Source organism: Carcharhinus amblyrhynchos, chromosome 4 (assembly GCF_965287045.1).
Source record: "Carcharhinus amblyrhynchos chromosome 4, sCarAmb.v2.hapA, whole genome shotgun sequence".
In the NCBI taxonomy this organism is placed as follows: domain Eukaryota; kingdom Metazoa; phylum Chordata; class Chondrichthyes; order Carcharhiniformes; family Carcharhinidae; genus Carcharhinus; species Carcharhinus amblyrhynchos.
Window position 1 is genome coordinate 55,142,462 of NC_137327.1, and position 13,684 is coordinate 55,156,145.

At 42.4% G+C, this 13,684-nt stretch overlaps 1 protein-coding gene across 6 annotated transcripts in view; it reads left to right on the forward strand.

Moving 5' to 3' along the window:
• Positions 1 to 13,684, forward strand: part of ndrg4 (NDRG family member 4) — a 167,067-nt gene that overhangs the window by 73,718 nt on the left and 79,665 nt on the right. For 2 of the 6 annotated variants that reach the window (XM_080187194.1, XM_080187195.1), the window contains exon 1: positions 11,690 to 11,803. The exons of the other annotated variants lie outside the window; for them this stretch is intronic. In XM_080187194.1, the coding sequence (XP_080043320.1) occupies positions 11,783 to 11,803 (21 nt within the window). In that variant the 5' untranslated portion in view covers positions 11,690 to 11,782. Of the gene's footprint in view, positions 1 to 11,689; positions 11,804 to 13,684 lie in introns of those variants that run through there. 6 annotated transcript variants of the gene reach the window in all.

A 13,684-nucleotide genomic window follows, 5' to 3' on the forward strand; every position in this document is an offset into this window, starting at 1 on the left:
AGTCAGCCAGGATGACTGCATCCCAAGCTCGCTAATTGCATGCACTGGATATCGATACAAGTAAGACTGTGAGAGCCGAGAAATCGGGTGTGAACCTGCTTCCTCAGCTCTCGCACGATTTTACAGGCATGCAATGAGCTTCGTAAGCCAGTAACATTGTGGCCATAAGTTACAGAAAAGGCCCTTCAGCTGAACAAGGTGGCACTGACAAAACTACACCAATTTTATCATTTTGATTCTAAATGCTGAATCTGGGCACAATTCAGATCCAACTTGGAAAACTGCTCTCAGGCGCTCCCATACGCACTTAGCCTGAAAAAAATCATGGGTCTGAACGGTGCTGTGGGCAGGGCTTATCACACCTGAAAAGCTGCAGCTCCATGCATATGCTCAGTGAAAATAAATTTGAAAAATGCACCCCTGTCACATTTCTCCTGGGCTGCAAAAAGCAGATAAAGCAGCCCAGGAGTGGAAAGCAGGAACAATAGCCCCCACAGACATCGCAGCATCCCCACAAAATAACTGTCCCCCTTATTCACTCCCACTGCCACTACCCAGACCAATTGCGACCCTCTGCCCCCCCTTCCCCCCACTGATTCCCATTGAGTGGCAGCGGTCTCCCCCTTCTCTCCATTGGCAGTGGACCCACCTGCACCCCCACTGATCACCCACAGAGTGGCAATGGTCCTTCCCCTGCACCTCTGCTCCCCTAACAGAGATCCATCTGGTCTCTCTCTCTCTCTCTCTTCCCCCCCCACCACCAATCTGAGTCAGAGAGCCATTGGAAGCTCTGAACTTGCCTCTTCAGAAGCTGGAGTGCCCGAAACAGACCTTTGCTGAGCATGTCTGTTTCATGCCGAATCTGGAAGCGCGAATGTGACGGTAAGGGGGAAATGCTGGTAAAGTTGGGCAGGCAGCCAATTAATTCAATTTAAATGCATGCGGTTCAGATTGTGGCCATTTTGGGCCTTGATAAAGCGGGCATCTGTGCGGGCAAGGATCATGTGAATTGTCTCACACCCGACTTTACCAAGTTTTCACGCCCAAAAATGGGCACAATGCAATGGTAAAATCGGGCCCTAAATCCAGCACTTGGCCCATAGCTTTGAATGTTATGACATTTCAAGTGCTCATCAATGTTCTCTTTAAATATTGTGAGTTTTCCCATCTTTACTACTCTCCCAGGCAGTGCATTTTAAACTCCCACCACCCTCTAAATGAAAAAAACTTTCCTCAGATCCCCTCTACACCTCCTGCCTCTCACTTAAAAATTATGTCCCCTCATTATTGATTCTTCAACTAAGGGAACAGCTACTTCCTACCTACCCTGTCTGCACCCCTCGTAATTGTATACACCTCAATCAGTCCCCCCTCAGCCTTCTCTGCTCTAAAGAAAACAACCTCAGCCTATCTAGCCTCTCTTCTTAGCTCAAATGCTCCATCCTAGGCAACACCATGGTGATTCTCCTCTGCACTCTCTCCAGTGCAATCACATCCTTTTTATACTGAAGTGACCAGAACTGCACACAGTACTCCAGTTGTGGCCTAATCAAAGTTTTGTACAGCTCCAACATAACCTCCCTATCTTTATAATCTATGGCTCGACTGATAAAGTCAAATGTATGCCTTCTTGACTACTCTATTAAACTGTCCTTCTGCCTTCAGGGATCAATGGACAAGCACCCCAAGATCCCACTGTTCCTCTGAGCTTCCTAGTGTCCTGCCATTCATTGAGTACACCCTTGTCTTGTTACTCCTGTTTCTCATGTTCTTGGAGATAAAGGAGGGATCATCAGTGGGCAAGCAAGTCATAAGGATAATGTTTTAGAAGGGTCTCACAGGAGGGAAAGAACTGAGGGAATCCTGAGGTAGTAAAGGCTGTCACTTTCTTTTGTGAGGTCTTCTGGAATTTTGCTACCTTGAGACCTCTTTGTTCTTCTCATCAGTTGATCCTTCTTCATCTAGTGAGAAAATGCTGGAACCTCCCTGCTCATGGAACAGTCACAATGTCTTCAGAATCCCACTGACATAATAGCATCACTATTTTCAATGATTCATGGGACCAGTGGGATTTTGCTGGATATGGGGCAGTAAGGGAGTTAGGGGAGACAGTGACATAGTGGTATTGTCACTGGTCTAGTAATCCCCATGGACTCAGGTTCAAATCCCACCATGGCAAATGGTGCAATTAGAATTCAATAAAAATCTGGAATTAAAAGTCTAATGATGATCATGAAACCATTGTCAATTGTTGTAAAAAAAACTCGTCATTTAGGGAGAAAATTTGCCATATATGTAACTCCAGATCCACAGCAATTTTAACTGCCCCTCTGAACCTCTGAAAAGGCCTAGGAAACACCTCAGTTCACGGGCAACAAATGCTGGCCCAGCACGCAACATCCCATGAACAAATAGGAAAAAAAAGCGATGCAGTACACTACATTGTATAGTCCTTCCATTCTCATAAGCTCTGAGATTTCTCAAAGGGTCAGTTAATGATCCAGTGATTACAAAGCAGTATGAGAGCTGAGCAGAGCCAATGAAAATGAATCATTGCCTCTATGGAAGTTAATTCACTCCGGTAGCACACCACATAAAATTCATTTTGCCACTATTTGAACATTGTCACCAAATGCTTTAAATTAAACAGATAATTGTGAGTGTTAGAACACAGTGCAAAGAAATTTTGCACAAAGGAGCTAACCAGTATATTTCCAAAGAGAAACAACATTATTCCCATCACTGCCAATCCTCCAACCCCAATTATAGGAGCATTTACAGCTCTAAAAATCTGCTGTTAATCTGGAGGCCTCTCTTCTTGGTGTTTGTTTCCCAGCAGCAATCCATCACCAGTGGTCATCTATGTAGAAGTAATAAGGTTCAGACAATCTATTACTGCAAAGGCTGATCCCAGGTCCCTTATTGTTTCTTTGTTTGTCATTTTAAATGAAGAAATGTGAGAGAGAAGATGAGGGGTAAGTATTCCACCTGCCACCTGGGTATAAAGCTGGAGTTCTGGATCAGCCGCCTGTTATGGCCTACAGGAGAGTCTGGTATACCCAGGTTAATGTGGGATTGAGTACAGTACTGCCCACACTCTGATGTAAGACTACGCATGAATTAAACCTAGGCTCAGTGTGGCATTGGCTAGAAACGCGCTCAGACCAATGATACAAATAACTCAATGCACTAAGTTTTTTACTATATAATTTATATATCATTTCAAGTGGTTAATAAAGATTTACTGTTAACATACAGAAAAAGACAAGGACTTCTTTAATAGACATGTTCCGTAACCAACATTATCCCATCATGGTGGCAGCTACAGAAATGCTGAGAGATTAAGAAAAAGGACATCTTCAATGGATTATGAACTGAAAGAAGCTCCCAACTTAAGCTACAGACGCTGAGAAAATGCACTAAAAAAGCACCAGAGTGAAGAGCTTGAAAACTAAGGACAGAAATTTTGCTGCGGCAGAAGTCTCTACACAATTTCCCAAGGAAGTCCAGCTTCAGCATAAAGTCTTCACAACTTTTTTTTCCATTCATTCATGGGATTTTTTAAAATTCATTCATTCGTAGGACATGGGCATCGCTGGCCGGCCAGCATTTATTGCCCATCCCTAGCTGCTTGAGGGCAGTTGAGAGTCAACCAGATTGCTATGGCTCTGGAGTCACAAGTTATGAAAATTAAGAAATTATCTCCAATTGCAATGGGATCTTGCTCAATTGGGCCAGTGAGCTGATGAATGGCAGATGGAGTTTAATTTAGACAAATGCGAGGTGATGCATTTTGGCAGATTGAATCAGGGCAGGACTTACTGAATTAATGGTAGGGCGTTTGGGGAGAGTTACAGAACAAAGAGATCTAGGGGTACATATTCATAGCTCCTTGAAAGCGGGGGGTCACAGGTGGACAGAGTGCTAAAGAAGGCATTCGGCATGCTTGTTTTCATCGGTCAGAGCATTGAATACAGGAGTTGAAACGTCTTGTTGAAGTTGTACAAGACATTAGGAAGGCCACACTTGGAATACTGTGTGCAATTCTGGTCACCCTATTATAGAAAGGATATTATTAAACTAAAAAGAATGCAGAAAAGATTTACCAGGATGCTACCGAGACTTGATAGATTGAGTTATAAGGAGAGGCTGAATGGACTGGGACTTTTTTCTCTGGAGCTTAGGAGACTGAGGGGTGACCTTATCAGGGTCTATAAAATAATGAGGGACATAGACAAGTTAGATAGTCAGTATCTTTTCCCAAAGTTAGGAGAGTCTAAAGCTAGTGGGCATAGGTTTAAGGTGAGAGGAGAGAGATACAGAAGTGTCCTGAGGGACAATTTTTTCACACAGAGGGTGGTGAGTGTCTGGAACAAGCTGCCAGAGGTAGTATCAGAGGTATTTTTTAAAAAGCATTTAGATAGTTACATGGGTACAATGGGTATAGAGGGATATGAGCCAAACGTGGGCAATTAGCATTACCTTAGGGGCTTTAAAAAAAGTGTGGTATGGACAAGTTGGGCCGAAGGGCCTGTTTCCATGCTGTAAACCTCTGTGACTCTATAGTAGACCAGATCAGGTAAGGATGGCAGATTTCCTTCCCTAAAGGACATTAGTCAGCCAGATGGGTTTTTCCGACAATCAAGAGTTGTTTCATGATCATCAGCAGATTTTTATTTCCAGATTTTCTTTTATTGAATTCAAATTCCACCATCCACCATGGCGGGATTCGAACCTGTCCCCGGAACATTGGCTGAGCTCCTGGATTAATAATCTAGTGAGCCTTTTATAGCCCATTACTAATTATGCTTGAGAAGGGGTGGTGAGCTGCCTTCTTGAACTACTGCAGTCCCTGTGATGTAGATACAGCCACAGTGCTGTTAGGGAGGGAGCTCCAAGATCTTAATCCTGCAAAAGTGAAGGAATGATGATAGAATTCCAAGTCAGACTGATGATTGACTTGGAGGGGAACTTGCAGGTGGTTGTGCTTAGCCTGTAACGGTCCTTTTCACCTCCAGGTTGCAGTCAGTCCTGAGCAGCTCTTTTACCAATTCAGTCAGTCAATTCAATCTTTTCAACAATACCTGTTGCTAATCCTGATATCCTGAATCCAAGCCTCAATGCATGGCCTCCAATTTGAATAGAGAAAAGACCAAATTAATAATGAACTCACTTAATTCCCAGGAGCCTTGTGACTGTCCAGGTCCTTAAGCAGCAAGCTTGATTGCAATGCTACATGTATAATGAGCTATGTGTACAATACAGGACAATCATATGGGGAGAGAATATAACATGGGGCAGAAGCCAACTCTCAGTTCAGTTCAGCTCATCACATCACAAAGGACAATCCAAACCAGGGAACAGAAGTCCTGAACCACCCAGCAGAGCGGCCTTGCCAGCTCTGTGGTTCGAAGCATCCTCACAGGAGGTGTCAATGTCCTGCAGGTATAGCCCAGTATTTCCACTACAGCAGACAGGACATTTTAGCAAACTGTGCGAGTCAAAATCCCAGCACTGCACGAATACATCAAAGGTAATCCATTAGGTTAATGGAACCCAGAAGACACACAGCCATTCTTTTTGGGTGATATCAAAAATTGTGGTTCTCCATTTTGTAAAGCTGACATCTGCTAAATGGTCATCTAACAAATTTTAAATTAAAGTCAAGGGCCAGTGTTACAGTACCGTCAGGCGAAGAACCATGGCTCAAAGGTCTCTGAACAACTAACACTTCACTTTCTAGAGTAGGGGGAATCTGATTCTCAGTTATTGGCATAACCCTGGAATGCTGAGGTATGGCAGCAAACAAATCCTTGAGCTGATATATGTCATCTGTAACCCACCTTTCTCTCTTCTGAGCAGGGATATCGGCATAGCCCTGGGGGTCTCTTCCCATGAGCTATAAAGAGGATATAAATACTACCACTGTCGTTAGCCGGCCAGAACGGTACGGTCCTGAGTGCCCAAACACAGAAGATTATGACTTAAATTTTACTTTCAGTCTCTCCTTTCTTTGTGGAGCAGGTCTGTCAATTATCATTTTATGTCCTGGAAATGGTCAGACCAACCTACCACTCACAAGATTACCATGATACTTCCAGCGAACATAGTAACGTAGACTGATCGGCAGTTGAGAAACCACTACCTCTAACCATGGTGATAATACAACTGGTCGACACATCAACCAATGTCCACACACGGAACTTCGAGCCAGCAAGATGCAACAACATTGGATGCTCCAACTAGGTAGCCATCTATTGCCATTGACAACAAAAAGCAGAGGTAAATATACCACCCAATCTTCCTCTCACCACAGGAACATGCTTCCTCATCCTCAGAGGGCTTCCAGAGGACACACATAGAAAAAGAAGAAATGGCAGTGCCAAGGACACAGAAACCATCATTATCTATCTTGTAAGAAACAGTCGAGAGTAACAGCAACCGTGCATCGACACAACAACTGAATGACCAGGCATTGTTCAACTTAAAGCAAGGGAAGAAAAGAATCAAAGCATATCCAAATGCCTGTCCAATCTCCCAGCCAGTAACAAGAACCAGAACCAACAGAGCCAAATGGAATCTCAACAGAAAGGTGAACAAAATGTGAAAGTGTTATAAGGCCTTCAGATCATCTGAATCTCCAACTTTAAGGGTTTGAATGGAGGAAGATGGAGTATTGGGAATGTTGTTATTGCTTATACTGTAATAGCAAAAATGTTGAAATACCATTATGGATGTATCAACAAGGTAAATGCACAAGACTTATAAAATATAAAACAATGTAAATTTAAGAAACTCTAAATCAATGGGATGAAGACTGGGGGTACAGGTAGTATAAGGAAGGGTTTGGGTTACAAATGGTTAATGTGAGACTGAGTACAGTGCTGCCAAACTGGGATCTAAGAAAGCACGCGACCTGGATCTATGGTCGGTATGGTGTTGGTCAAAGACACGTTAAAACTGTTACGATGCTAGCTGGTGTTACTACCAGACAAATCAGATCCCAGGGCTGGAACCAGACTTCATAGATACTAACTTTCTTTCTTCGTTCAGAGACGGATGAACAGAGTCACAGGAGTGCTGATGAACGTTTAACAAAAGAACAAATTATTTATTAAACAAGAAAATATTTAATCATAATACATTTCTCCTTCATCCCAGCTTTATCTTTACAAACAAATACAGATTCATCAGGATTATACAAGTTACAACATTATCTTATACTCTAATATTCACTGTAAGTACAGTGCATGTAAACCAATAAGTGAAATGTGGCCAGACAACCTATACACTGAAAACAAAGGACAAATACCACCAGATAGAACTTCTTGGATTTCTCAATGAATCCTCCTAGATGTATGTCACATGGTGAGCAACTGGAGCCCTGACTTTCACACAAAGGTTTCTAAACTTCACTCTCAAAGAACAGACATTGGAACCTTCTCCCATGCAAGGCTTTCCTTTGGCTGCCTACACCAAGGATCCACATCCAGGGTTTCAACTTCTTTCAATATTTCCCTACCCTGGAAAACCATGTGTATTTAAGCTTCCACATGATCTCTCAGGTATCCAGCCATGTCAACAGAACAAAACTATTTCACATGCAATGTTAAGGTGTCACCAACCTCAGGATCACCTACATCTCCAGGTCTGTATCTTATAGTCTTGTCTTTAACTGGGGGTCTCTCTCTGTTCCTTAGTTTAACTTCCTTTGACTTCACAGTCTTCCTGGAACTTCCCTCTGTCCCATTCCCTAGTCTCTGGAACTTTCTGTTCTTTAGTTTGGAACTAGCTTTCTATCCCTCTCTGTTGTCTAGCCTATTGTAGCATTTTTTGTGGAATGTTTCTTGCCTTCAAGTTGCCTGGTTCAAACTGAAACTCAAATGTTTCTATCTTTCAGTGTGGACCTCTGATTGCTAAACAACAGCTTAGTTATTTCCTAAACCCTGCAATTGCTTTTACATTATGAAACCTCCATTGCAATACTGGCACAGTTTATAGTGAAACTAAACATATAAACACATTCTTATAACATGAAGCTAAATTGAAGTTAACACTTACTTACCATACAAATACAGAAACAAAAAATAAGCTTAAACGTAAACCATACTCTCGCAAAAATCTCGCTGGCATTTATGCTGGCAGAATGTTATGGTCTTGCTGATGACGTACCCCCACGCTGGATTTCCAGGCAGCAAGGAGTGCGTTCAACGGGAAACTCCATTAACAATGGCGGGGACCATAAGATCCCTGCGTCTGTGAAACACACCATGGGGGGGAGGAAAATCACATTACCTATTTCTGACCCCCGTAAAACAAATATAAATGACTTAAACTATCTCTATTTCTTAGAAACTTAGAATCCCTAGAGTGCAGAAGGAAGCCATTTGGCCCATCAAGTCTGCACTGACCAGAATCCCATCCAGGCCCTATCCCCGTAACCCCACGTATTTACCCTGCTATTTAGAATAGCTAATCCACCTAACCTGCATATCTCTGGAGTGTGGGAGGAAACCTGAAGCACCTGGAGGAAACCCACTCAGACATGGGGAGACTGTGCAAACACCCAAAGCCAGAATTGAACCTGAATCCCTGGCGCTGTAAGGCAGCAGTGCTAACCACTGTGGCACCCCATGGTCTATCCTAACAAGACCAATAATGATGGATATAGCTCCATGCCTATACTCTTTATTGTATATTTGTATATAGTTACAAGTAGTTAATAAAGACTTACAGTTAACATACAAAGTACTTTTTTGAAAGCTTCTTTAACAAACATGTTCTGCAAACAACATCATCTCAACGTGACCTACTTTATAACGAAAATAAAATGCTGGTGATTTTCTATCATGAGTGGTCATTAACACCAGGTTAACTGATAAAAATTCCCACAATGGAAATCAAGAAGTTGTATTGAGGTTGAATTTGAGTTTTAAGTCCCTTAAATTGCAGGATGTTTCCATGTAGTTTGCAACTATGTCACTCAAAGGTTTCCAGCAGTTCAAGGCATCACCTGTTTGTAATCATGCTTTTAATCCAGAGAGACCACATTCAAACCAAGGTCTTGCCAAGTCAACTGAGCTCCAAACCGAGAAATACACTTGGCCCAACCGACCCTGTTTCTGCTCCTTGAAGCAAATTTCCTCTGTGCACTGTAATTAATAGCGAGCTTTGGTGTTTCTGAACTCACTAGTCTGCGAGTTTCTGCACAGCAAAAAGGTTAGCTGGAATATCATAAACTATTTTCTAGGGTGTGGCAGTCATTTTGATTGTGTGAACACAACATGAGTGAGTTCCTTCACTTTCTGCCATGATGCACCCGTTGGAAGCTGGGCTATATAGTGTTATGGGGGAGCCGTACTGTGAAGAATGAAAGTAAGTGAAACAGAAATATGTTAAAGTTTAAGTTTATTTATTAGTGTCACACGTAGGCTCACATTAACAGTGCAATAAGTTACTGTGAAAATCCCTTAGTTGCTACACTCTGGCACTTGTTTGGGTACACAGAGAATTTAGCTTAGTCAATGCACCAAACAGCACATCTTTGCGACTGTGTGAGGAAACCAGAAGAAACCGGAGCAGACATGGGGAGAGCGTGCAAACTTCACTCAGAAGCTGGGAGTTGAACCAGGGTCCCTAGGTGGATATTCAGCAATGGTTACACCATGGGATGTCAAAGAGAGATGATTAGATTCTCTCCAGTTGTCATTGCCTGGGACTTGTCCCGTGCAAATGTTATTTGCCACTTATCAGCCCAAGCCTGAATGTTGTACCTGAAGGTATACATAAAGTATTTCGTGGCACCGTTTTGAAGAACAGCAGTTCTCCTCAGTACCCTACTCAATATTTATCCTTTAGCTACATGATTAAAATAGATTATCTCATCATCATTACATTGTTGTTACAGGTATCTTGGTGCTTTCCATAAATTGTCTATCACGTTACTTACATTTCAGTAGTGTCTGCACTTAAGAAAATAATTCATTAACTTGTAAGATGTTTTTAGTGTTCCAAGGCTGTAAAAGGCTCTATCTCTATGCACATATTTCTCTCTCTATTAGCCTCTGATCTCTATGATAGCTCGTAAGCAATGTTTTTATAGTTTTTAAAATTTATTTATTAATGTCACAAGTAAGCTTACATTAACACTGCAACTAAATTACCATCGGCACCACACTGCAGGGCTGTTTGAGTACACTGAGGGAGGATTTAGCATAGCCAATACACTTAACCAACATGTCTTTCGGACTGTGGGAAGAAACCAGAGCACCTGGAGGAAGACTACACAGACACGGAGAGAATGTGCAAATTCCACACAGTGAGCCAAGTTGGGATTCGAACCCAGGTCCCTTGCGCTATAAGGAGCAATGCTAATCATTGTGCCACCATGCTGCCCTCCCCAGTGCATAATTCAGTTTGTGCACAGGGTTTGTGGTAGAATGCAGCATGCAGAACAAATTTGGACAGGGAAGCTTACTACCTGTTCACCACCCCGTTTAGACTTCCCCTTTCCTGCCGCTGCTGGGATCATGATGTGGAGATGCCCGCGTTGGACTGAGGTAAACACAGTAAGAAGTGCTCCTTTAAGTGTCACCCACATTGCTCAGTGGTTGAAGCCAGCACAAATGTATTCGTCCACATGCCCTATTGTTTCTCCAGTTTTTCTCAGGGCCATTGGCAAGTTTTCACTTTCTAGTCGGAATTTCTCCAGAAGCCCATCAAATATACTTCATATGACTCCTAACCCAGATAATGGGCCAGGGTCAGAGTGGAGTTACAGTGCAAGGAGAAATCCAGCTCTTGGTGTCATTTGAACCTATCAGTGTTGTCTTTGTTGTATTTAAACCATGCTTTACTGAATTAAAATCTCATCAGTTATTTGGGATGTTCTTAACATTTTGTATTGTCAATGGTTAGTGCCGGTAAATATATCAGTTTAGCTCTCTCTCTCTTCCTGCCCTATGTAACCTTCTGCCTCTCCTCCCTTTCTACACTCATTCCTCTTTCCCTTCCCCCTCTCTTTCTCCACCCTTCCCTCTCCTTTGCCACATTCCCTCTTCTGCTTTATTCCTCTCCCCTTGCCTCTCATTCATCTTGCCTCTCATTTGTCCCATTTTCATTGTCTCTTGCTCTCATTTTCTCTCCTAGTCTCTTTTTCCTCTCTGTCTGATTTGATATTGATGCAGTGCCATCTTTCTCCGGAAAAGCACTGCTCATGCATAATGATTAGGATTGTTGCAGTAGGAGATGGTAAATTGTATGGGGGATGGGGATCACACTGGTGGATGGTTGTGACTAGTATTTTCTGTGCTGGGCAGTGTGAAGCAAATATTCGAACAGTGCAGTCAGGAGGACGGCAGCACTGAGACACCACAAGCAACGAAAGGAAGATATTACAGTGACATTGTATGTCTCAATACAAGTCATAGAAATTCACATCAGATGCAGAAATTGTGAAAATGCAAATGACTGAGATCGCAAGACAGCAGCATCTTTGAGCTAATGTGACAGAGGCAAGAAAGACACAAAGACACACACAAACTGAAACACCTAGGAGATGAGCAGCTTTCAAGCCAATCAGAGCACAAATCATTTCTGGAACAGCCAATGGATCAGCTTTGCACACTGCCCGTAACTGCAGGATGCTGGGCTCCTATAAAAGGCACAGCTTCTGAGTGACAGGCTGCAGAGCTGTGTTAGAGACCGATGTGCCTGAGCCTTTCAGACACTGAATTCAGGAATTTTTGTGTCTGCTAAGCTGTCCCCTTAATTTGTTCTCAAGATGCCTGAGTGCTGGGATGGGGTAAGTGAATACAGGCAGTGAGGCAATGTGTGTCTGTCTGTCCCCCTCCCACCCACTGTGTACCTGTACATTTTTCCAACTCTCTACCAGTTGCCCTCTGCTCAATGTTAAATGTTCTTGTTGTTGGTATTCAGAGCTGGTCAGGTTGCGCAAGTACACAGTGTTTGTTGCTGGCATCAGCTATGAGCCTTGTATACTCTGGTAAGGAATGGTGGTTCAGGGGTATGTGTGTGTGAGATTGGATGTGTTATTGGGGTAATATGGTCTTTAGCAGTGTATTGAAAGAACATAGTTGCTGCATTGACACCTTATATGAAATGGAAAACAAAGATCTGGAGGAATCTGAAGGCATCTATGTAGAACACATGGTGCCAAGTTGCATGTTGTTCGATTCCCATCATTTTGGTGGGGGAAAGGGGTGAAATCAAACCAATTTAGTTTGAGGTGAAAGAGGTTTGCTGCTGTATGGGTGGATGTGGCATTTCAATCATTAAGTGGAAAGCCAGGAGTCAGCTTACTGCGACATTTGTATACTGTAACAGAGCAGCAGCCACTGTGCCGTCTGAACAAGGGCATTCTACAAATGACTTTGCCTTTTGTCCGATGAGCGCATGAGTGAGTGCGTGTTGCGGAGAATGTGTCCTATGGGAGTGAGTGCTATGTCATGTGACAGGTTGATGTTTTGGAATGTGTGCAGTTTATATTAAGATACAAATGTATTTGTGTGTTTATATATGTTAGCAAGTGACTGTGCATTGTGCATGGGGCTGCTTTGCCTATATGTGGTTTGGTGTATTATGCATACTTGTTTGTTTATGCACACATAGAAGTATGACTGCATGAGTATGTAGGTATTGTAGGCATGTATGTGAGTGTACATCTGTGTATATCTGTGGATGTGTCTATGGTCATGAACGCAAGTGTAAATGTAAACACTTAAGTATAGTTATGTGTGTGTATATTATGTAGAAGTGCATTTATATTATTTGGGGAACATGTACGTAACCATGTGTATGCAAGTTCAAAGGACACGTGCATCAGTGTGCAAATATTTCTAGACCTATATGAACATATCTGCATATTTATGCAGGAGTATGCATGAATGTAAGTTTTTGCGAGTTTATTATTGTGATTGTGAATACAAGTATTGGATGAAAGTATGTGCACATCATGTTTGTATGGAAGATATAAATGTGACAAGAACAATCTTTTAGTGTTATTTCTGAGAATGTGTTTAAATTTGTATGTGTGTGTACATGAATGAATAGGTGAGTGTATGTATGTAAGTACATTTAATGATTCTGAGAACGCCTCAAGTGGTTGGAACCTGTTCTCTGCTGTCTCTGGGAATTTTCTGGTTGCCTTTCAACTGCAGGCAATGGAACCTAGGAAGGAGCATAGGCTATTCAGCCCCTTTTGCCTAGTCTACCTCTACCATTCAATTAGATCATGGCTGATCTGCCTCTCAACTCTACTTACTCATCTTCGTTCCATATCATTTAATACTCAGATTTAACAATGATTATGAAAGTCTTGACTCTGAAGCTTTCAATTGACTCCCAGCCTCATTAACTTTTTTGGGGAGACAGAGTTCCAGATTTCCTATATACTTCATGTGAAGACATCATCCTTGTATCTGGACTCATTTAGACTTAAAAGACTTCTTGTGTCTAGAAACACATGAGGCAAGTAAAGCACAAACTTACCTTTCTTTTCTGTAGCTTGTTTTTCCTGGAACAGGTCTCTAGCCTAAAACCAGAGACTATAGCTTGAAGGGCATCACTCTCCATCAAGTATGGCTAACCAGGCATCTGGCGCACTCTTACTACCTGATATAGATGGATTTGCAGGCTGGCAATCAACCTATTTGGCTGCATTATG